The sequence below is a fragment of the Eucyclogobius newberryi genome, unplaced genomic scaffold (assembly GCF_026437365.1).
Source record: "Eucyclogobius newberryi isolate DKJ021-1_F unplaced genomic scaffold, fEucNew1.0.hap1 SCAF_11, whole genome shotgun sequence".
Lineage (NCBI taxonomy): Eukaryota > Metazoa > Chordata > Actinopteri > Gobiiformes > Gobiidae > Eucyclogobius > Eucyclogobius newberryi.
The window spans coordinates 7,264,637-7,285,898 of NW_027315735.1; the positions used below are offsets into that span (position 1 = coordinate 7,264,637).

Sequence of the window (21,262 nt, forward strand, 5' to 3'; positions counted from 1 at the left end):
TCAGTGAATTACTGACCTACCAAACATAAAACCTTCAGACATTGACAACTCAAGAGTTTACTTTAAAATGTGTTCTTATGTACACATAAGCGTGTTGCCCACAGCTCCTTTAGGTTCCCCAGGCTTGGACATGTCTATTATTTCATAATTAATTATCTTTATTTAACCAGGAAAGTCCCACTGAGATGCAACATCTTTGTCCTGGCCCCAGAGGTGAGGAGCCTACACGTTTTACTGCCTAAATATTCTCAAAGGTTCTAAGCACAGCAGGATGTGACTCATGTTAGCATGCGTTTTGCAAATGAGTGCTCTTCACAAGAGAAAACACACTGTATTTTGAGTAAAAACGTGAAACCCATTTTGTGTTACATTTCCCTCCCCAAAAAAATTCCAAAGAACACCTGAATGACTTTTTTTTTTAAGACTAATACTTATAAAAAAGCGAAGAAAACAGAAAATAAAATGTGTTCGCACAGAAGAAAGCCCTGCTGGACCAAACCTTTGGTGCATGCGTTATGTCCACAGCCATGATGCTGGCTTTCCACTTTTTTATGAAAGCACAAAGGGCCTTGGATTTTTGTATTTGACAATATGTAACAAATAATATTGGTTACACATTTATTTATTATTATCCAAAACAAATCAGTTTTCTGGGATAGGCTCCAGTCACCCGCGACCCCAAAAGGGAACAAGCGGTAGAAAATGGATGGATGGATGGATATTTTGCATAGAAGTACAACCCTTCCCTTTACTAGATGTGCATTTGACAAAGGATTTTATTTGCACTCTTCAATTTTAACATTGTTTGTTATTTCTGTCGTGTCTGATTTTAATGCATTTTTTCCTGGTGTGTGAAGCACTTTGAATTGCCTTGTGTACAAATTGTGCTTACCTTGTCTAATACACTACATTGTTGAACAAAAGCATTTCAATAACCATATATAAAGTACAGTGAATTACAAAATAACACACGGTGTAATTTCAAATTAATTTACTTTTTTCTTGAACATTTTTTGTTAAGATTAGAAAACAAATCTAACAGTGAAAGTTAGTCTTCACAAAAAGACAAATAAGTGCTCCATCTATGATTGTTTAAGGCCGGATGTGAAGTGGGCTGGTGCGGTTCATGCAGGCACATCAGAAGGTCAGCACGGTGCGGATGCTGCCAAACACACAAGGGAAACGGTCAGTGTACATAGAAAAGAAACCATTCAGAAAACAACATGACACAATATTAACAATTTTATGTTAATGTGCTTTTTACATTACAATATTAATTCACTCCACACTGTGATGGTAACTAACCTCAGCTGCCCTGGGACAGACTCACTCACAGCAGATTCATATAAGGCACTGGTGTTTGGGTTAGGTGTTACCAAAGTGAAGCTTTGCATGGCAACCAAAACTATTACAATCCTACACCTACATTACTGTGTGGAGCGGATAAAGGGGGTGAAGGAGGCACTGGTGAGATTTGAACTTGCTACCATCTCATTGGTGGGTCATTGCTTTTACCCTAAATATGAATACGTATAAACATTAAAATGGTGGTTTGTGATGATCCTGAAATGTCAGAGAAATTTCTCTAGTATAGGGGTCTCCAAAAGGCAACCCGCAGGCCAAGTCCGGACCCTGAAGCAATTTGATCTGGCGCCCCGGTTCAGTCATAACAGTAAGTAAGGGCTTCATTGATGATTTGGTGTAAATGTAACATGCGTAAGGACCGAGTGTTTGGACGTATGCTCGACAACGTGGACCATTACGCGCCGTGGCACCGGAGGACAGTGTGTTTTCCGGGCTTTGGCGTTTGAAAGGCCAGGGTGAGTGCAAGGTACGTCTAGACCACGTCATCTAGACCCGGGACATGTGCATCTTTGCTTTAGGCGCGTTCATAAGCCAATGTCTTCAAGATTATGAGTCAGATTGTAATAAAACACACATCATTTCACAGCTTAATATACAGAGAACGTACTATGGAGGCAAAGGAAAGATTTAAAAAAAAAAAAAAAAAAAAAAAAAAAATTCTCAGGTGCAGATCCGGTGTTGCCAGTTTGGTGCTTTCAGGAACTTTTTCCCCATTGACCATTTTATTATGTTGGATATATTTCATATATGATATTAAATATTCATATTGTGGGCTATTTTTAATAAAGGTGAAATGGGTGATGTCGTGGTCTGGGGCTGCAGGTCAGAGAACTCCAGAAACATGCACGATACTATGCATGTGGCCTAGTGACAGCTGCGTTTGTCCTTAGGCACTAAATAGCAAAGTACTGTAGGGTATATCATTTGAACCAAAATGTTCAAATTACATTTTTAAAATAGTCTTGCTTCAGTGAGGCCCACTTTTAGCCCCGCTTTATAGTTTATCCATGTTGTTTTTCTGGTAGATTTGGTTTGTTTAGTCTTGGTTTAAACCTGGTCTTGTCCTGATCTGCTTTGCACTAGTCAAGTCAGGTTTCTGGAAAACGCTGAGTTTGCATTGCCTGTGTTTAATGCATTGGTCCCGTTTTAGTAACCATAGCTTCTTGAAAAATATAACCGAGACCCCTGGTGTAGTGGATCAACACCAAGGCTTTGAAATGCAGCAAAAAAAGAACAGTAAAATTTGCACAATCTTAGGGGACAGCAATGCTCAACCGCATGATCATAGGTGGCAAGTACATTTTTGTAATTTGTTACTGTACTAAGTCGATTTTTCAGTGTCACAATTTCTGGTGACTTTAGTTTTTAACCCCAGTATCTGTACTTTCTACTCCTTACATGTTCAAAACAGGCTTGTTACTTTTGTTTAAATCCGCACATTTTTCTATTCACAAAGCCAGTGCGTACCTGAATCATGGATTGCACTTTGCCTTTTTCTATTGCACTTTTGATCTCACGGCATAATGTTGACTCACACACTCAAACTGTGGAAAGAAATAATATGAAAAGCCAATTGGACCTAAGGCCGTGGTGTGAACACAAGAACCGTAATAGAGGGAAAAAAAATCAATCACCAAGACAAGTTCCTATGTTTGTGAATTTTGTTCATTGACAATGGCCATAAACCCTTCTTTTTCTCCTCAACTACGGTAAATAAAAGCTTTGGGGAAGGATCTTTTCAGTCAGAAATTCCTTTCATTTAACCTTCATCAAACTAAAATGTAGAGAAAAAAAATTAAAAACATGGGTCTTATTTTTAACACTAATTACTTTTTAATACTTGATTTAAGTTGCATTATTTGTAATTAATCAATCAATTATAAAAGCTCATAATGCAGTCGATCAACTGTGTTTTTACTTTGAGTACAATACATATACAATGGTGTACTTTTACTTAAAAGGCACAATGGACGATTTGAGAACGCAGCCGGAAGTGCGCATGCGCACTCCCCCGTGCGGACTGATACACACACACGTGCGTTTGTTTATTAGCGCGACGGATCGCGTCTCCCGTAGATTTCCGTCTTCCGAGTCAGCTCGAACTGTCTTTCTCCGTCTTCATTTTTGTCCCATACACTGAGGGAACTATATTATGATAGATCAACGCGCTTAGACACGCGGAAACGTGGGGACGAGCGGCACACGGCTGCAGGTGAGCAGTAGGTGCGTTTTATGATTGATACGTGGTAGGACTAATCGGCAGTCCACGCCACGAGGAAATAAGACTCCAAAAAAATCGTCCATTCAACCTTCAGCAGTGTTCTGACTTTTTAGAGATGTAATTGTACTTTTACTTGAGTATTGAACTTCAGTACTTTTGCCACCTCTGGAACTTGTTAAATTTTTACATTCCAATTTCCACCGCAGATGGAAAAAGATTACCGGTATACGATTTTGGCCCTTCTGACAAGAGCCAATTCCTACAGGACGAGTGACAACACACATTTGGGTTTACAAGATCATCATATTTAAAATTGCCCCAAAAGTTATTTTAAAGCTTTATTAAAAAGAGCCACGATACACCTTTCTGGCCTGAGATGTCTGATGTTTCTAGGGATCTGCCGTCGCTCTCCTCCAGTTTGGGGGTCACTGTCCAGAGTGCTCTGACTTTTTGCCCTCACCATCCACACCTTCTCCAGCTCCTCTCTGGACCCTTGGTATTTTGCCAGTTTCTCATGTTTCTTTTTTCTGATGTTGCAATCAATTGTCATTGCTAAATTGCCACTAAGGTTCAACTATTTTTTACTACCATCATTTTTAGGCTATTATGAACCGCACTTGTCAATAAGCCGCAGGTGCCCACTTGCGCATCCTCTTAGAGTGCCCTCATGTGGCCGTTAGCGCGGAAAAATCTATAAATTGGCCACACCATTATAATGATTGCAGGGTTCAAAACGTGGGAACAAAGTAGCGGCTTATAATGTGAAAGTTACAATAGTTGATGGAGTAGAGAGGACTTTGAGCCACGTTTAATAAGAACATTTTTTGTTTCCTGTGTGTTTATTTTTACCAAAACACTGTAATGCTCCAAAGTCATAAAAGCTCCAGCCCTACATCTGAAATTGAGACATGTAATATGTGAGCCATACCTCTTTCCAGAGTGCATGAGGTCGAAGCCCTGATTGATCTGGTCAAAAGGCAGAGAGTGGCTGACAAACTCGTCCACCTTCAGCTTCTTGTTTAGGTAATCCTCCACCAGTTTAGGAACGCTCTCCACGCTCTTCCAGCCTGAACAGAGTTACAGAAAATTCAATACAATTTGAGAAGAATCACCTAGGGTAGGGCATTATTCAGTGTTCCTTCTGTACTAGTTTTCCTTCTAAAATGCTTACAATTGCTCTGTATGCATAATTGAGAAACCTCATGCAATAACTCCACAGCAACCAGGGTTACCAGGGGCACACAAGCACTTGAAATGGTTTCAGGGTTAAAAAGGACTGAAATTGAGTAGTAGTTGAACAAAAATGTTAATTTACATCCTGACAAATGTTGTGAGGATTTTCAATTAAAAAAAATAAATAATAATAATAATAATAAAGTTCTGCGACCGCGCTGCACAAAGGGCAGAGTCCCTGCAAATTCATGTGATTTTACACACACAGCAAAGAGCCATACCACCACACAAGTTTCTTTTCATGTTTTTCAAGATGATAAAAATCAGGTACTGCGCCTTTAATACTAGAAGTCCAATTTAAAAAAAGATTGAAAAATAAGCTGAGGTGGTACTTGTAAGGCTTGTAGAGTACCTCCAAAGGCAGTTCCTTTCCACACGCGGCCTGTGACCAGCTGGAATGGTCTGGTAGAGATCTCCTGTCCTGATCCTGCCACACCGATGATCACACTCTCTCCCCAGCCTTTGTGGCATGACTCCAGGGCCGCTCTCTGAAAGCACAAGCTCCATTCAATCTCACACGTACAACAAGACATTCAGGGGGTTTTGTTCATGTGGCATGTGCTGCTTGCTTTAACGTAGTAATATCCAATTACTGGGCTCATCCACAACAAACAAAAACCGGTGCAAATATGTTGTGTTAATGCTGCCTAAAAGCCTGGTCAAGATTCTGAAACACAGCGTTGATGAGGTTCTTAAGGATCCGTACTAGAATGTGATTATTCTATTACTCATATTCAGAGAAATTACTAAAATGAGGAATTGAATCTGGACATGGCTGAACGCAAAAACATGTGGAGCGCGGACAGGCGGCATTTTCTGCAGTTTAGAACATGCGGCATTGAAATGAGACTTTCTTGGGCTGACCTGACCCACGGGTCAGAAGACAACCCATGCATCACTGCCGTGAACAATATTTCTGTGTAAATATCTCATGTTACAACGCAACACTCACTTGCTAAGCACAAGCTCAGGAGCAGATGAACCAGATGTGAAGACAGACACGGGTAAATCAGCTCACAGAGTAATCAAGGACAGAGGGGAGAGTAGAGACAGCTGTGATGTGTTCTGTCAGTTAAGCCCAATGCATACTTTTTCAATGATTTAATTGCATAACTTTGAGTTAATTTTGACAGTTGTTGCTGTTAAAAACTTCACCTATGACCAGAGGTGGCTAAAACTTAGTTTACATTTACAAAAAGTAAAAAAGTACTAGACGTTTTTTAGACACGAAACCTTTACTAGTAATCATTAGTTCAAAAGTAACAGTACTCTAATTTGAGTAAATGTTTTGGTTCCGCTTGCCAGTAATTGTAAAATGACAAAAGCTGTATGTTGACAAAATAAAATGTGAACATTTGCGTTTCTTGCACCGCTACTTCAGATATGATTTAGCTTTTCTAATTTATGTATAGCCATTAAAAATACCAGATTTTGTGCATAATTTCAGAAATTTCTTGGACCATTACCTTTTAATTAATAATAAAATTATATGCTTATATTATTTTGCAGTAACGTGAATAGAGTTTTCAGCTACTCTACCACCTCTGCCTTCACCTCTCATTTCCCCTGGCGTCTCACCATGATGTGCACATTGCCGATGCACTCAAAGGAGTAGTCCACGCCTCCGTCGGTCATCTCCACCAGCACTTCCTGGATGGGCTTGCTGTGCTCTTTGGAGTTGACGCACTCGGTGGCTCCAAACTCCTTGGCCTTGTCAAACTTGGCAGGGTTGATGTCCACCCCGATGATCCTGGTGGCCCCGGCAGCCTTGCAGCCCATGATCACAGCCAGCCCCACGGCCCCCAGACCAAATACAGCACAGGTGGAGCCTGGCTCGACCTGAGGAGGAAAAGGAAGGACGGACATCAACGCTGGGACATGATGTAGAATGAGTAAATAATCCTGTGTGCAAATGACAGTCTCTGATAAGGCTAACAAAACACAATTAAACATGGGCAAATAAGTAAAGGTAATGACATTACATACAGTAGTCTTCAGGTCTCATAACTAGAATGTGACCAATTTCCTATTTAATTTTACTACAATATAACTAATCCATAATAAAACATGATGGGTGACTTGAACAGCATACTGGAAAATTGGGGGTTTTGGTCAAGACAATGGTCTTGACAAATCTCTTTTATGATAACAAATATTTTAGGAGGTGTGGCTTTAAGGATAATCCATTTCAGATTTCTGTCACACTCAATCACATTTTGATTGAATTTCACTGAAAATAAATACATACAACCAAGGGGTGGGCGCTGACTGTTGAGCTCCATGTCTAATACGTCGTGCAGTAAATCTACAGGCTGCACTGGCAAAATGGACAACCCATTCCCCAAGAAGAAATTACTGTGTATTTTTCTTTTTCAATGTCTTGAGAGACCAGTGTGTTTTTACTTGTATTTTTGTAACATTTCTACCTTCATGACTGTAACAAAGAAGGAGCAGTTAGAAGGCCTCACCTTGGCAGTGTTGATGGCCGCCCCGTACCCAGTGGAGATGCCACAGCCCAGCAGACACACTTTGTCCAGAGGAGCCTTGTCATTGACTTTGGCCAGAGAGATGTCTGCCACCACAGTGTACTCAGAGAAGGTGCTGGTGCCCATGAAGTGGAAGAGCTGCTTGCCCTTACAGCTGAACCTGGAGGTCTTATCAGGCATCAGGCCCTGGCCCTGGGTCACTCTGGAGGACAGCACAAGAGGAGGACAAGGCCATGGCAGTCTTAGTATGATAAATCTGAAACACCAGGCATATCCGATCTAGTGACCCGACTCCTCAAAACATATATTGATTTTCAACATGTGGCACACTGGGAACACTGGTGTGCCTTGAAATAAGTTAATAAGAGTGTCATGACTGAACTTCAAGTCAAGTGAATCACCAAAATGTCTTTCAAATGGTATGTCATTCAATAGTACCTAATTTTCTGACAGAGGTTGGTCTTGGGGTTTTTGCAGAACTTGCATTGTCCACACTGTGGCACATACAGGGGGATCACTGTGTCACCTGGGCAAAAGGGCAGAACAAACCAACTTAGTTACATTTATCCAGCAGTGACATTAAAGGAATATAAGGATTTTTTGTTGCCAAATCTGAGTCTCATTTCCTCGTGGCGTGGACAGCCGAGTAATTAATTCACATGTCAATCATAGGACGCACCTATAGCACACCTGCAGGCTCGTTCTGGCCTGTCCCCAGCATAGCAGCACATGCCGGTGTGTGTTTAGAGAGTTCCTTCAGTGTACAGTACAAAAATGACGACAGAGAAAGACTGTTTGAGCTGGCTCGGAAGAGACGGACATCTACGGAGACGAGAGATGCGTTGCGATCTGTCGCGCTAATAATAAACGCATTTGTGTCACAGCGAGGCTGTTCCGCTGGGGGTGTTCTGGGGGTGAGTGTGTGCATGCGCACTTTTTAAAAAGAGACTAACAGTAGCTTGAGTTCTCAAATCGGCAAAAAATCTATTATTCCTTTAGCAATAACACATGATAACATGTATTACCAGGTTTGAACTTGGTGACGCCTTCCCCCACACTCTCCACAGTCCCGGCCCCCTCATGGCCCAAGATCACCGGGAACAGCCCCTCAGGGTCACTGCCACTCAGGGTGTAAGCATCAGTGTGGCACACTCCTGTGGCAAAAAGCTGAGGGGCACAAAAGGTAGAGGGATTAATCATGTAACGTTATCTTTTTGTGCCCAGTCATACTCCAGCTGTGGAGCCGACTGAGGCTCTGCAAGGCTTCCCTGTGGCAGTGCACTAAGAGCATCCATTTGCTTTTCTAGTGAAAGCAAAAGTCTCCATCGAGGGAGGACAAAGAATTCAACATTCAGAAAGTTTAACGTTTTGACAAAATTTACACTTTTATCATTTTGCCAGGAGAACACCATGGACAACATCAGATTACACCCAGGATTTTCACAGAACCAATGAGGAGCTGCAGCACTCAGCTGATTCTAAGCAAACAAAGCCTGGTCACAGCAGCTGTAAAGGCCAGCTCTGTGTAGATGTTTTATGAATATATGTGTGTTGGATTCTATAAAAAAAAAAAAAAAAAATGCCCTCTTATATGGACTCTTCATATTGCTCATTATGATTGATCAAAAACAGGTGTCTAGTTGCTAACCAGGTTCAGAATATAAATATTTATAGGAACATTAGACGCTTATCACATATTGAGCAGAACAAATTGCGCTACAACTGCCCAGCTCAATTTACCGGGTGAAATACTTACTTCATAAATAAGAATCATTACCTTGATGCGGACTTCATGCGCGTTGGGCGGAGCCACCTCTACCTCCTCGATGGACAGAGGCTTCCCTGCTTCCCAGGCCACAGCAGCCTTACACTTGATGACCTGATTTTAGGACATAACCACGTTTTACTAATCATTTTTAGAAGGGAGTGTCTACAGAGTCGCGAAACTGCCATGTTATTTTGTGCCGCGGCTCCTGAAACTGATGGGCTATTTGACCGGGCCGGGTTAGGGTTGGGTCTTGGGGTTAGGGTCAGGGTTAAGGTTAGGCATGAGGCTATATGGCCGTGCCGCGGCTCCCGAAACTGCCGCCTTTTTAGAAACACAATAAACAACCAGATCTCTAAATAGGATGCATAAACAATTACACAAATCGAAGACGTTATTGTTCAAATCAATGACACAACCGCATCTGATCGAATTATTTAATCTTCATAAACACAGAATACTTGATTTAATATTTAAAAAAATGTATCAGGAAGTGATTAAATTGTGTGTGTTTTTTTTTTAGTAGAGTTTAAGTGATTTAGCACCTTCCGTTGTCATGTGCTTTGCGAGATCAACGTTAAACCATTTCAAGTCAAGTTTCTGGGTCACAGGTGGGTCCTGTTTAGGATATTATGTAAAGCCAGTTAACATTAGAGTGCATTGTGTACCGTCAATAGTGACGAAAACGCCATTTTACTATTGAATGGAGTAAACTTAAGTTATTTCCATTGTTGGAGAAAAGCCTGTAAAAATACGGAGCCAATCCCAAAAGCCAACATGGGAGCAATGAACCGCTAGCCAACTTTCCAACACTATTGGAAAGTAGGTCACGCTATTGCAATAAAACCCGAAATAAAAGCCATGAACCATTTCATGTAGGCCTTGTGCACGAGTAGAACCATGCATGTATGTGTCAGAGCCATATTTTTGGAGCATTTAGTAAAAAAGTGCGGCTTACCTTTCCAGCTGTGTCCATGTTAGCAGCTTGCGCACTAGCGGAAGGCGGGGCGGAGCGGGGCCGTAAATGAAGCGCCAGCTGCACCAATGAGCAGCCAGGAAGCAAGCTTACGTAACTGACGTATGGAGAAACAGGAACAAATCAACCCGCTCAAGTTTAAACTAAACCATTAACGAATTACGAATGAATCTGGATTAATACTCTTTCTACAAAATGGACCAATGGGCACTGATAAAATATAGTTTGTTCATTTAATAATCGTTTTTGGCAAAGCATGACATAAATTAGCTAGTAAAAAGACATTGGTTCATTTCAGATTCTCAGTATAAAACTGAGATAATCATTTTACATTTTGTTAATTATAAAATGCAATATTGATCTTAAACTGCTTGATAATAGAAACCCATCTACTGACTTTGTTCAAAGCCCTACCTCTTCATAGGGACATTTTACTGTAACAAGCATAATTTACATGTTTGCATCTTTAAAAAGTGGCTTTGGGACATTTCATGTACTGGCGATAGAAGTAAAAATATTATTTGTGCATGTATGAATTGATCTGCAACACTAAATCACAAATCAATGTTCATCCAATGTGTTTTGATCCCTTTAAAACCCTTTTCTCTCCATATATAAAAGATAAAAACATCAAATGAACACAGACATATATAAAGCACCTTTTATTCAAGGCGTTCGAAAACAAATTCTTCTTCTTTGACATTACAAATCATGTGTTAAAAAACATTGTATCGTTTCTATCATCTTAAATGCACCAAAGTTATGAATATATGTAAAAGCTAAGCTGTCATGAGATCACCTGTACAAAATATAGACATGCCTTTTACAAAATAACTTCACGCAGCATTCTTTTAAATAAAAGCTCTCCAAAAACAGACAAAAGGAAACGTCCCACAGTCCACACATGGAACAGTCCAGGCTATGGCACAGGAGGGGTCTTCAGTGATGTCCCAAGACAAAGGGATGATACGCTCTCTGCAGACAAGATCATCTCCCACCTGTGGAATGTGTGTACAAATTATGATCTGTGCACAGTACTAATACTACTACTTAAAAAAGGAGATTTATTATGCTTTTCCTCCCCAAGGGTCTTTGAATTGACTTTACATTTTAATAACCTAATAATTTTGTCCATTGTAAATTAAAAAACATTGACCTAGAACGGCTTTATAATTGGTTGTTTTCAGATTCTAGAATGATGTCATAGTCTCACATGGGGGACAGAGAGCCAAATGTCTATCAATTACACTGTACTGTGGCATGAAATATCTTAAAAGGTAAAGTAACAAATACTTATTCTGATCATTTCTATTAGTAACTAGACTCATTGGCTTCTAGTATTATAACAAAAATGCCTTTTAGTAAAATTAATTTGAGCTGCCCCAGTTACGTCACCGCTTTGAATTTGAAAGGTAAATCAAAGTCACCTCGGAAACCTCTGCCTCCTCCACCTCCTCTTCCTCTGAAGCCGCCGCCTCCTCCTCCTCTGCCTCCGCCAAAGCCTCCGCCGCGCCCGCCTCCACCACGTCCTCCGCGAAATCCACCTGAGGATGGACAAAAAAAAACATTCATTGTCCATAAAGCTGACGTACAAAAGAGGATGCTCACAGCAGTTAGAGCACACCACATGACGTTTTGGGCCACAATCCTTTCTTCAGTCTGAAGAAGGGCTTGTAGCGTGTATTTTCATTTTGCTTCAAGTTCAGCACTCAGCACGTAGACTTTAAAGGTTTTATGGATGTGCGCGTCTTCTTCTACTGTGTACAATTTTCCATAATGCTGTCAGCAATAGTCAACCTGTCAATTTTCTGGTTTAACTCAATAAGAAATTGTCTCAGAAACCTTTTGTATTATATAAATAACTCATTTTGGGCACCGCTTCTACAGAGTTAATATTTGTTGCCTTTTTAAATACTTCAGATGGCATAAGCAGTATCACATTCATTTTATCATTAGAACTGTATACAAATGTTTAAAACTTCTTACCTCCACGGCCTCCTCCTCGTCCTCCTCCTCTGCCACCTCGGCCTCCTCTGGGTGGGCCCTTCTCTCCTGGAGGCCTGGGCAGGAACCTCTGCAAGGGGAGCAGCTTCATGGGGTCTATGTAGAACTGGAACAGATAACATGCCGAATTAAACAACATACAATAAAAAGTATATATATAACAATCCATCATTTGTTTCAAATTCAGGACATCTTTTCAAACTTGGAAATTATTGTAGCCTTTACATGAGGGCAACAATTAAAGGGCGCATATTATGCATTACTTGTACTGTTATTGGCCTTTAAACATACTCTTGAGTTTTAGAGAAATAAACAAAAACGTTTACTTCATGTCACACAGGAATTGGGTTTGAGCTACATCTACTGGTAGAAAAGAAAATTACACAGGAAAAAAAACAAAACAAAAAAAACCCTGATATTTTGAGTGTTTTCTGAAGCTTGGAGGGAATAGATTTACAAACCAGGATTAATGAAACCTGCATGAATGAAGCAACTCTAGGTACGTGTATAATGCCTGAACAACAATGTTATAACATGGTTAAAAGTAAAATAAATAATAATTTTACATGCCCTTCAAGATTCCCATTTTAATTGAAATGCTTGTAAACATAAATACCTTTTGCAACTTCTTGAACGAAGAGGCCTTCATGTTTTCTGAAAGTTTGACTGAAAAGTACTGAGCCAAATAGTTGAGGAACACAGAATTAAATGAGAATTGTAAAAATAAAATACATCATAACTATATTAGCTGCGGTCGGGGACAGCACAAAGGATACAAAACCTCGCAGCTGTCCAAAGATCTCGTCCACCTTGCCGATCTGCTCCTTGTTTTCCAGGTACACCGGGGCGTTGAAGTAGGGCACTTTGTTTTCATCAGTCGTACATTTGCACACGATGTCATCTTCACACGGATGCATGAACTCACCCAGCGCTGGCCAGAAAACCAAAAAGGAAAGTTAAATATTTACCTATATAAAAAACATCCAGCTATCAAATAAACCCAAGACCCCTTTCATAACTAGGGATGGCCTGATATGGAACATTTCAAGACAATTGATTTATCTCGCTGTTAAGGCCGATGGCATGAACCGTCAATGTCAATATTTTAAATCCATAGCATGTAGGACTGCAAGCTATATTGCAACATAATTTAAATTTTATTGCACACAATTAGCAACGCCTGCAATTATTTCAATAATGTAAAAAACACAAATATTTGGTCTTATTATGCATTATCAGTATTTATATTGACAAAAAGTACAGGGATGTGGCTGGTGGTAGGTGAAAACAAGAATTTTCTGGACACTCACTTGCAGGACAATACAGGATAATCTTCGAGCAAATGAATGATGCCAAAAGACTGTTTTAAACAGTTAAAAGCTCATATAGCAAAATGTGGACTCTTTAAAATGTGAATAGAATCCAACAATTTAAACAAGAATTACAAAATCTTATAGGAATGTTTGTCCAAGAAATTGCAATTAGATTTTTTGCCACAACCCTTCAGCCCTAACAGCAAGTGCTTAAATTATCAATCATGAAATTTATTTGGAATAGAATGTAATTTAGCTGCACCGAGGACAAAAACACTGACAAATATCAATATAAGCACCGATACATCATCTCACCTACAACGTGTTCTGGAGGTCCGTAGTCCTGTTGCCTGTTGAAGCCACCCCTGCCTCCCCCTCGGCCGAAGCCACCCCCTCGGCCAAAGCCTCCCCCACGACCCCCTCCCCCCCCCCAGCCTCCTCCACCTCTCCCTCCTCCTCCTCCACCTCTGTTAAAGCCTCCTCTGCCTCGGTACGACATGTCTGCTGTGCCCTGCGAGGGAAACAAAACAAGTTTGACATGTAGAACAGATTTTACAGTTGTACAAAATGTGACCAATTATAATAAGCACTTTTTAAAAAAAAAATGTAGATGCAGAAAACAATACAATGACTTAAGCACCATTTCTCTTGCAATAAATGTGGAACAACTAGCTTAATGCAACCCATTTTTTAGTTCACATTTAACAAGTACATTTAAGCTACGTACAGACCGCAGACGCCTAAACGCGCACGACGCAGAATTTGAGCGTGTGTACATTTGAAAGGTTTACGCAGTGGACGCGCGCTCTCGACGCCCCGGCCACTGTACACAGGCGCGCGTACGGCGCGCTCGAGCTCTCTGCACACATGCACAGTAGAGGTGTTGTCGCAGGAGCAGTGGAGTTGTTATTGAAAAATTGCAGATATCGAGAGTGTCGTTTACGCGTTTTTGGTTTGTTTCTGTCTCTGTATTCCACCGTGAATACATTGTACAGCTCCTTTCTCCCACAAACAGCCACAATTAGTCTTTCGTCTGCCATTGTTGACGAGCAAGGAAAAAGTGGCTCTTCTTGGGGAATACCGGAAATGCAAGGGGAAATACGTAGAGGAGCGTCAGTTCTGATTGGCTGCTGCGGCGGCTGCTACGCTTCTGCTGCAGAGACCTCAACATATCTGAACGTGTCGCGTAAGCCGCTTTCGTCAGCTCATACGCGCGCTCAAAGCGCGAGAACGTAAAAAAAAACGCACCAATCGCGCCGCAAAAACGAAGAAATCACGCCGCGGATAACGCACTACGCGCGTCTACCATAGACTTTGAATGTAAACTGGACGCTTCGGCCGCGGCGGTGTGGAAGCCCCTTAAGGAAGCATAATATATATATACAAATACTCTGAAGTGACAAAAAAAGAAAACCCTTTTGCAGCCAGTTCTGTCCTTGATCACTTCAATCATTCAGTGTTTGACTATTGAAATACTGTTCCATAGCTTAAAAAGGTGGTATGGACGATTTTTTTCTAGCAAATTTTTTATCATATTTCGTCGTGGCGTGGATAAATCATTTGTCCTGCCACGTATCAATCATAAAACGCACCTACCGCTCACCTGCAGCCGCGTCAGGCTCGTCCCCACGTTTCCGCGTGCCTAAGCGCATGGATCTATCATAATATAGTTCCCTCAGTGTACGGGGCAAAATGAAGACGGAGAAAGGCAGTTCGAGCTGACGCAGAAGTGGACAGAAATCTACGGGAGAAGAGCGATGCGCTCCGTTGCGCTAATAAACAAACAAACGCACGTGTGTGTTGTATCAGTCCGCACGGGGGAGTGCGCATGCGCACTTCCGCCTGCATTCTCAAAGCGCCGAAAAATCGTCCATAGCGCCTTTAATAATTTGAACTGGATTTGTAAAGAACATTTAATTACGTCTTTCTGTTATTGAGTATGTCGTCGTAGTAAAAAAACATCTACAAAAAGAGATGATTAAAAGTAAATGAGTTGGGTTATAAACGTTCAAAGTGGGTATTCTTGGTATCAGAACCTGTGTGATGTTTTGTTCGGCTTGGGAACCACGTGCAAAGGGGAAAACATTAGACTGCAGTCCATAGGCAAACCTGAAATACTGAACTTTGGAGACTGTACAAAACAAACACACTGAAGTTATACCTTTTGTAAATGTGTGACAAAGAGCTGCAAAAGCAAAAAAAGGCTCTTTAGTCGCCAAAGTAGGACTAACTACCACTGAATATTCCCATAACAAGTCAGATAACTTAAAATACTGCATTTAATTCTTATGCATCATATCAGTAAGTTTTTAAACACTGTCCACAGACGTCTATACGCAAACTTGAGTCCCAATAAGCTATAGATGCTTAAATAAACACCCTGAATCCTGACGATGGTTACTGTGGAGGCTTCACAAACTGTGTGATCTAATGCAACAAACATGAATATCAACTTAGGCAGTGAATGTCTTTAGGGGCCCCAATATTGCATGTCTAGTCGAGGCATCTGCTCCCAGGGCTCCACGTCGATCGTCGGGTCATAAATATTTGCATGCCCTCATTCAAAATGCTTGTTGCTTACTGTATGAAATTATACAGGATGTAAAATATGCTGTGAAAACACATGCCCAGTAAGTTCAGATATGATTCTCCGTTACCTCCTTAATTAATACATTTATAACTTGGAATATCAACATTTAATGAAACCCCGTCAATAACTTTTGATATGTGGTTGGATGCATGAATCCATTAACAAAAACTGCATTTCAACAATATTAATTTAATGAAATGGAGGATACTGTTGAGATATGAAGTAAAAAATATCGCCCACCCCAAGACAAAAGTATAAACCACATACTAATCGATACTAAAACTAGCATACAAACTAGATTCTCATTATGATACTAATTTAAAGTAGTTTAGTGAGTTTTATCAGAACTAGTATAAGACCACATGGTAACAAAGAAACTGGCTGTATAATGTTTGTACACTGCTTTTTCTCAAATTCGACTCAAACACTTTAAATGTGAAAATGTTAATGTTAAATATCAGGCAACACAATCACTGCCCAAAGAAAGAACTCCTCGGGCATGCACGAGCTCTGCACACAGCAACATGCTAACGCCATTGAGCCACTTCTGCTCCGTTACAATCACTTTTTCACTATCAAAACACACCGCGATCACACTCACATTACTATACTCGCGTGTGCCCCGCCTTATAACGGCGGCGCACATGTTTTAACGCGCACATCTTACCGTGAAGGAGCCGTTAACGGGAGCTATTTACTTCTTTTTCCACCACGAGTCAGCGCTGTAGAAAATCACGTGTGTCTGCCTGCGCCGTAAAGCGGGGTAAGTGTCGCGTAGCAGACGGGACACACCACACACTGTCGTAAAGCGTGAACCGGACGGATATTATAATAGATCCACGGACGAGCCCCGCCCATGGCCCTTATGCCATAGCCCCGCCTTCAACGAAAACAAGACCGAGCAAGTTTGATAAACAGGATGAGAAGCCGTAAGAACGGTGTTTTTACATAGAGCTTCGTAAACATGTCGACTGAAGGAAAGGTATGTGCTGTTAGTCTCATTTTTTATTATATTTTTTAATGTTAATCAGCTATTTTGGATGTTAGAAGTTGTTCCGCGTGTCACTTTGCATTTTGTTTTGTTGTTTCCGCTGTGACATATGGCCGGCTTGTTATACGTTATACATGTTATTTACATGATGAAACGTCTTTGTTGGCGCAGGTGATCACGTGCAAAGCCGCGGTGGCGTGGGAGCCGGGCAAACATTTAAGAATTGAAGATGTGCAGGTGGATCCGCCAAAGGAGCATGAAGTGCGCATCAAGGTTTGCGTGTGTTTGTTTATTTGTTTGTTTGTTTGTGTGATGCAAAATTTGGGTTGATATTGTGGGCTGCTGGTGTATCAATATATATCAGTGTATTTTTTATATATTTTAGATTTTTACATAATGATTGTAAAAGTGGTATGATGTAGTTGTTTCTTTAGAGGAAGGGAACTTGTTTATGCAAAACTTGCATTGCAGCAAAAAGAAACATTTTAAGTACATAAATAACATTTTTTGTTCAAAAAAGAGTGGGATGGAGTTGAAAACTTCTTAATCAATAATAATTACAACACCTCACTCATTTCTTGCCTGTAGCCAGGGCCGGCCCAAGCCTTCAGGGGGCCCTAAGCGAAAACATATTTGGGGGCCCCTCACCACGTCATCAGAATCAGTTTTATTGCCATTGTCAGTAAACAATTCACATATGGGAACTTTCTTCAACGCAAACAAAGCGCTCCAAAACTCCAGGGCATCTGTTTGCCAGTTAGTTTATTCTCAACACCTCACAAGCTCAAATATTGCTAACTTAAATCCCACAATGCAACTTGGTATTCCGCTGACATCACCTCTACTCCCTGTACAAATAACACACGTTCCAGATATGTTTTTGGGCGTATTTGTGGGCGTTAAGGGTCTACAGCCACATTAGCAGTTTAAATTAATGAACAGGGGGGGTCTGGGGGCCCTCCCCCAGAGATTTCAGACCTTTTTTGGGTCCTCTGGTGCATTTTAATGTGGTCCAGCCGGCTAAAGTAAGAGTAAAATGTTGAGGTTGTAATGCTATAAAATGATGATGTGATGAAACTGTGCCAGGAGAAAATGATTAAAGCCAGTTATTAATACATTAGTGTACTTAATTACTCAATACAATATTGGCTATGAAAAATAATTATGGTCAAACTGATTCATTTTAACTGAAAATGTAAAAGTAATAGTTATCCTTACTAATTTATCTTTTACTGCTCCCAACTGTTCCTTCTTGCTAAAGTGACAAAACAAGTTATATTAAATTAAACAAATGGCATAAGCATTGCTTGATTAACAATTAACACTGATAAAACAGTGCAAACATGTTATTCCCAGAGAATGAACAGAACTAGAAGTGAAGGTCCAAACCTAGCTATAGTGAAGAGACTGCGTTTCTGCAACTTTGCCACTTTTATATAAAAATATATAGTATTATTCTATAACAGACGTAATCATAATATGTCTGGTTATTTTTCACTATCAATTTATTATAATTTATAACAAATAGTCTAATGATGCTTTTTAAATAAATTTGAATGTTTTATTGCTCTATTAAAAGTGAATTACAATATAAATGTTTGTTCTGATCAGAACATCACACACTGGACTCCTGCATGAAACAATGCTGCGATGTGATTGGCTGATGGACCTTACACGCATAAACCTTTACATTCCTCTCATTCCACGTTAAGAAGTAAAACAGACATCACGAGTCACGATTGATCTCACACATGGTGATGTGAGAGAGAGAGACGCAAACTCAAACCCGCTCATCTCTGACCGAGGCTGCACAGGGGCCCTGCTCAGGGGCCCGGGACAGGGGCGCACACTGTTCACTCCAAAGTCTCACGTCAGAGGTTCTGGACGAGACGGCGCTCGTCCGGACCGGATCTCCGTCCTATTAGTGACCCGGGGCATAGACGCCGCCTCACCTGCAGCTAACACTACCGGGCTGGTGTAAATGTTAAGCTCATTATCTTTCATTCAGAATTATTATGCGCGGGGCAGAGCTCTCGTCGCCTCCAGCCTGAGCGAACAAACGTGACAGAATCGTGTTGTTTCAAACAGCAGCATTAACCGTCTCTTTATAAGATAAGTTCAATACCTGGAGAGTGTTGTTGAGTTTGCAGTTTCTTTACATCGTCAAGAAGTTTCTTCTTTCGTTTTTCGGCATCGGGGGGATATATTCCTCTGGACATGAGGACCACGTACTGTTGTGTTTATGTTTTGCTCTCGTTCTGCTCGCGCACAATGAAGTTGCCCAATCAGCGCAGGTTTGGTGTATTGGTTGCCAGATTGTCATTACAAATAAATGCGGTTTGTGCGTTATGTTACTGCTGTGTGCGCTGCCGCGCCAGCAGCGCTACTACACTAGTGGCGCACGCTGCGCTTGCACTTCGCATAAGACGGGTTGCCAGATTGGGGGCCCTATTAACGCCTCGGGGCCCTACGCGGCTGCTTAGTTCGCTTATAGGCTGGGCCGGCCCTGCCTGTAGCTAATGAAGATGTTTATTTTATACTTATATTTGAACTCACTTACAGTATTGCATCTTAGTCCACTAGAGGAAATACAAAGGGTCTTAAATGATGCTGTCCCTGCAAGAGAAACCCCCCTCTCCATTCTTAAACATTTATTGTATATTAATTGGTAAAAGCTTTCTGTACACGATTTGTGCTGTTAAAAATGTCACTATATCTGTAAATTTTAACAGCGTTGAACAAACAATGGATATGTATGTTTGCGATATCCAACCTTAAAGGTGGTATGGATGATTTTTTTCAGCAAATTTTTTAGCATATTTCCTCGTGGCGTGGATAAATCATTTGTCCTGCCACGTATCAATCATAAAACGCACCTACCGCTCACCTGCAGCCGCGTCAGGCTCGTCCCCACGTTTTCGCGTGCCTAAGCGCATGGATCTATCGTAATATAGTTCCCTCAGTGTACGGGGCAAAATGAAGACGGGGAAAGACAGTTCGAGCTGACGCAGAAGTGGACAGAAATCTACGGGAGACGAGCGATGCGATGCGCTCCGTTGCGCTAATAGACAAACGCACGTGTTTACGCACGTGTGTGTTGTATCGGTCCGCACGGGGGAGTGCGCATGCGCACTTCCGCCTGCGTTCTCAAATCACCGAAAAATCGTCCATACCGCCTTTAAGTTTGAGTTGTGTGGCCTTTTTTGGAGTATAAGTGGTTTTAACTGTTGTACTTCAAAGTGCTTTCAGAATAATAAGGGTGAAATAAGTTAAATTATGAGAATTACAAACAAGAAAAAATAAAAAGTACTGCTGACCCCACAACCCGGCCCCGGAAGAAAATGGATGGACTTCAAAAGAGAAGAATGCAGATCAAATCCTTTAAGTCAAATGCGCAGCTGTTGTTAGGGTAGACACCAGACTCACATCTTCAGAAAGACTCTTTCAGAGTTGAGTTGATTTGAGCAGGAGGCCTGTCCCTGAGCTCCATGTTCAGTCCTGAACATGCAGGAGGCCTGTCCCTGAGCTCCATGTTCAATCCTGAACATGCAGGAGGCCTGTCTCTGAGCTCCATGTTCAGTCCTGAACCAGCAAAAGGCCTGTTCCTGAGCTCCATGTTCAGTCCTGAACCAGCAGGAGGCCTGTCCCTGAGCTCCATGTTCAGTCCTGAACCAGCAGGAGGCCTGTCCCTGCGCTCCATGTTCAGTCCTGAACCAGCAAAAGGCCTGCCCCTGAGCTCCATGTTCAGTCCTGAACCAGCAAAAGGCCTGTCCCTGAGCTCCATGTTCAGTCCTGAACCAGCAGGAGGCCTGTCCCTGAGCTCCATGTTCAGTCCTGAACCAACAGCAGCAGGAGGCCTGTCCCCGAGCTCCATGTTTAGTCCTGACTCTGGACTCTTTCATGTTTTTATTGTCTTAGCTGAGTCTGATCAGGATATTTTGGCCGATACTAATCACATTGACTTTTTGTCCATTTCCCCCCCTAATAATAATAATTATCTGCTTTTTATTAAATATACATAATGTATTATTAATATGAAGTTCAACCAAGTCGATCTAGTTTATAGGCTCAACAGAGTTTCCTTGGAAATCCTTGCCCCTAATATGGTTCTGCTCATCAATAAACACGTTTTATTAGCAAAATAAGACGCAACAACTTTCACAGGCCCACGGCTCTTTTTACATTTAAGGCATGAAAAAAATGATTCCTTTTCAATGAGTAAATCACCAGTGTGTGCGTACTTGTAAACGAGTGAAGTCCATGCTTTCTGTGGATGCGATGGGAAACCAATTGGCTCAGTCTGGGCGACTACAAACCT

General features: G+C 41.3%; 2 protein-coding genes and 1 pseudogene across 2 annotated transcripts; 1 reads left to right on the plus strand and 2 right to left on the minus strand.

Annotated features, from left to right (window-relative positions):
- Nucleotides 1-974: 974 nt before the first annotated feature.
- Nucleotides 975-10,109, minus strand: adh5 (alcohol dehydrogenase 5). Its single transcript, XM_072435312.1, has 9 exons — nucleotides 10,029-10,109; nucleotides 9,083-9,184; nucleotides 8,331-8,472; nucleotides 7,744-7,831; nucleotides 7,288-7,507; nucleotides 6,398-6,658; nucleotides 5,172-5,307; nucleotides 4,515-4,653; nucleotides 975-1,162 (listed from the first exon to the last, which is right to left on the minus strand). The coding sequence occupies exons 1-9, from the start codon at nucleotides 10,044-10,046 to the stop codon at nucleotides 1,138-1,140; spliced, it is 1,131 nt and encodes a 376-aa protein (XP_072291413.1). The 5' UTR covers nucleotides 10,047-10,109; the 3' UTR covers nucleotides 975-1,137.
- Nucleotides 10,110-10,693: 584 nt separating this feature from the next.
- On the minus strand, nucleotides 10,694-16,696 carry gar1 (GAR1 homolog, ribonucleoprotein). Its single transcript, XM_072435365.1, has 7 exons — nucleotides 16,621-16,696; nucleotides 13,679-13,874; nucleotides 12,827-12,981; nucleotides 12,667-12,726; nucleotides 12,033-12,156; nucleotides 11,474-11,590; nucleotides 10,694-11,044 (listed from the first exon to the last, which is right to left on the minus strand). The coding sequence occupies exons 2-7, from the start codon at nucleotides 13,860-13,862 to the stop codon at nucleotides 11,034-11,036; spliced, it is 651 nt and encodes a 216-aa protein (XP_072291466.1). The 5' UTR covers nucleotides 13,863-13,874; nucleotides 16,621-16,696; the 3' UTR covers nucleotides 10,694-11,033.
- A 152-nt stretch (nucleotides 16,697-16,848) lies between these two features.
- LOC140349123 (alcohol dehydrogenase class-3-like) overlaps nucleotides 16,849-21,262 on the plus strand; it is a 39,125-nt pseudogene continuing 34,711 nt past the window's right edge.

What these genes read in the sequence shown, in the direction of transcription:
- gar1 (XM_072435365.1), bottom strand. Translation starts at nt 13,862, where the DNA reads ATGTCGTACCGAGGCAGAGGAGGCTTTAACAGAGGTGGAGGAGGAGGA. An exon ending in ACCTCCAGAACACGTTGTAG is followed by an intron (nt 12,982 to 13,678) that starts GTGAGATGATGT and finishes TTTTCTGGCCAG; the next exon opens with CGCTGGGTGAGTTCATGCAT. An exon ending in CGTTCAAGAAGTTGCAAAAG is followed by an intron (nt 12,157 to 12,666) that starts GTATTTATGTTT and finishes TATCTGTTCCAG; the next exon opens with TTCTACATAGACCCCATGAA.
- adh5 (XM_072435312.1), bottom strand. An exon ending in CGCATGAAGTCCGCATCAAG is followed by an intron (nt 8,473 to 9,082) that starts GTAATGATTCTT and finishes TGTGCCCCTCAG; the next exon opens with CTTTTTGCCACAGGAGTGTG. An exon ending in CGTCACCAAGTTCAAACCTG is followed by an intron (nt 7,832 to 8,330) that starts GTAATACATGTT and finishes CCTTTTGCCCAG; the next exon opens with GTGACACAGTGATCCCCCTG.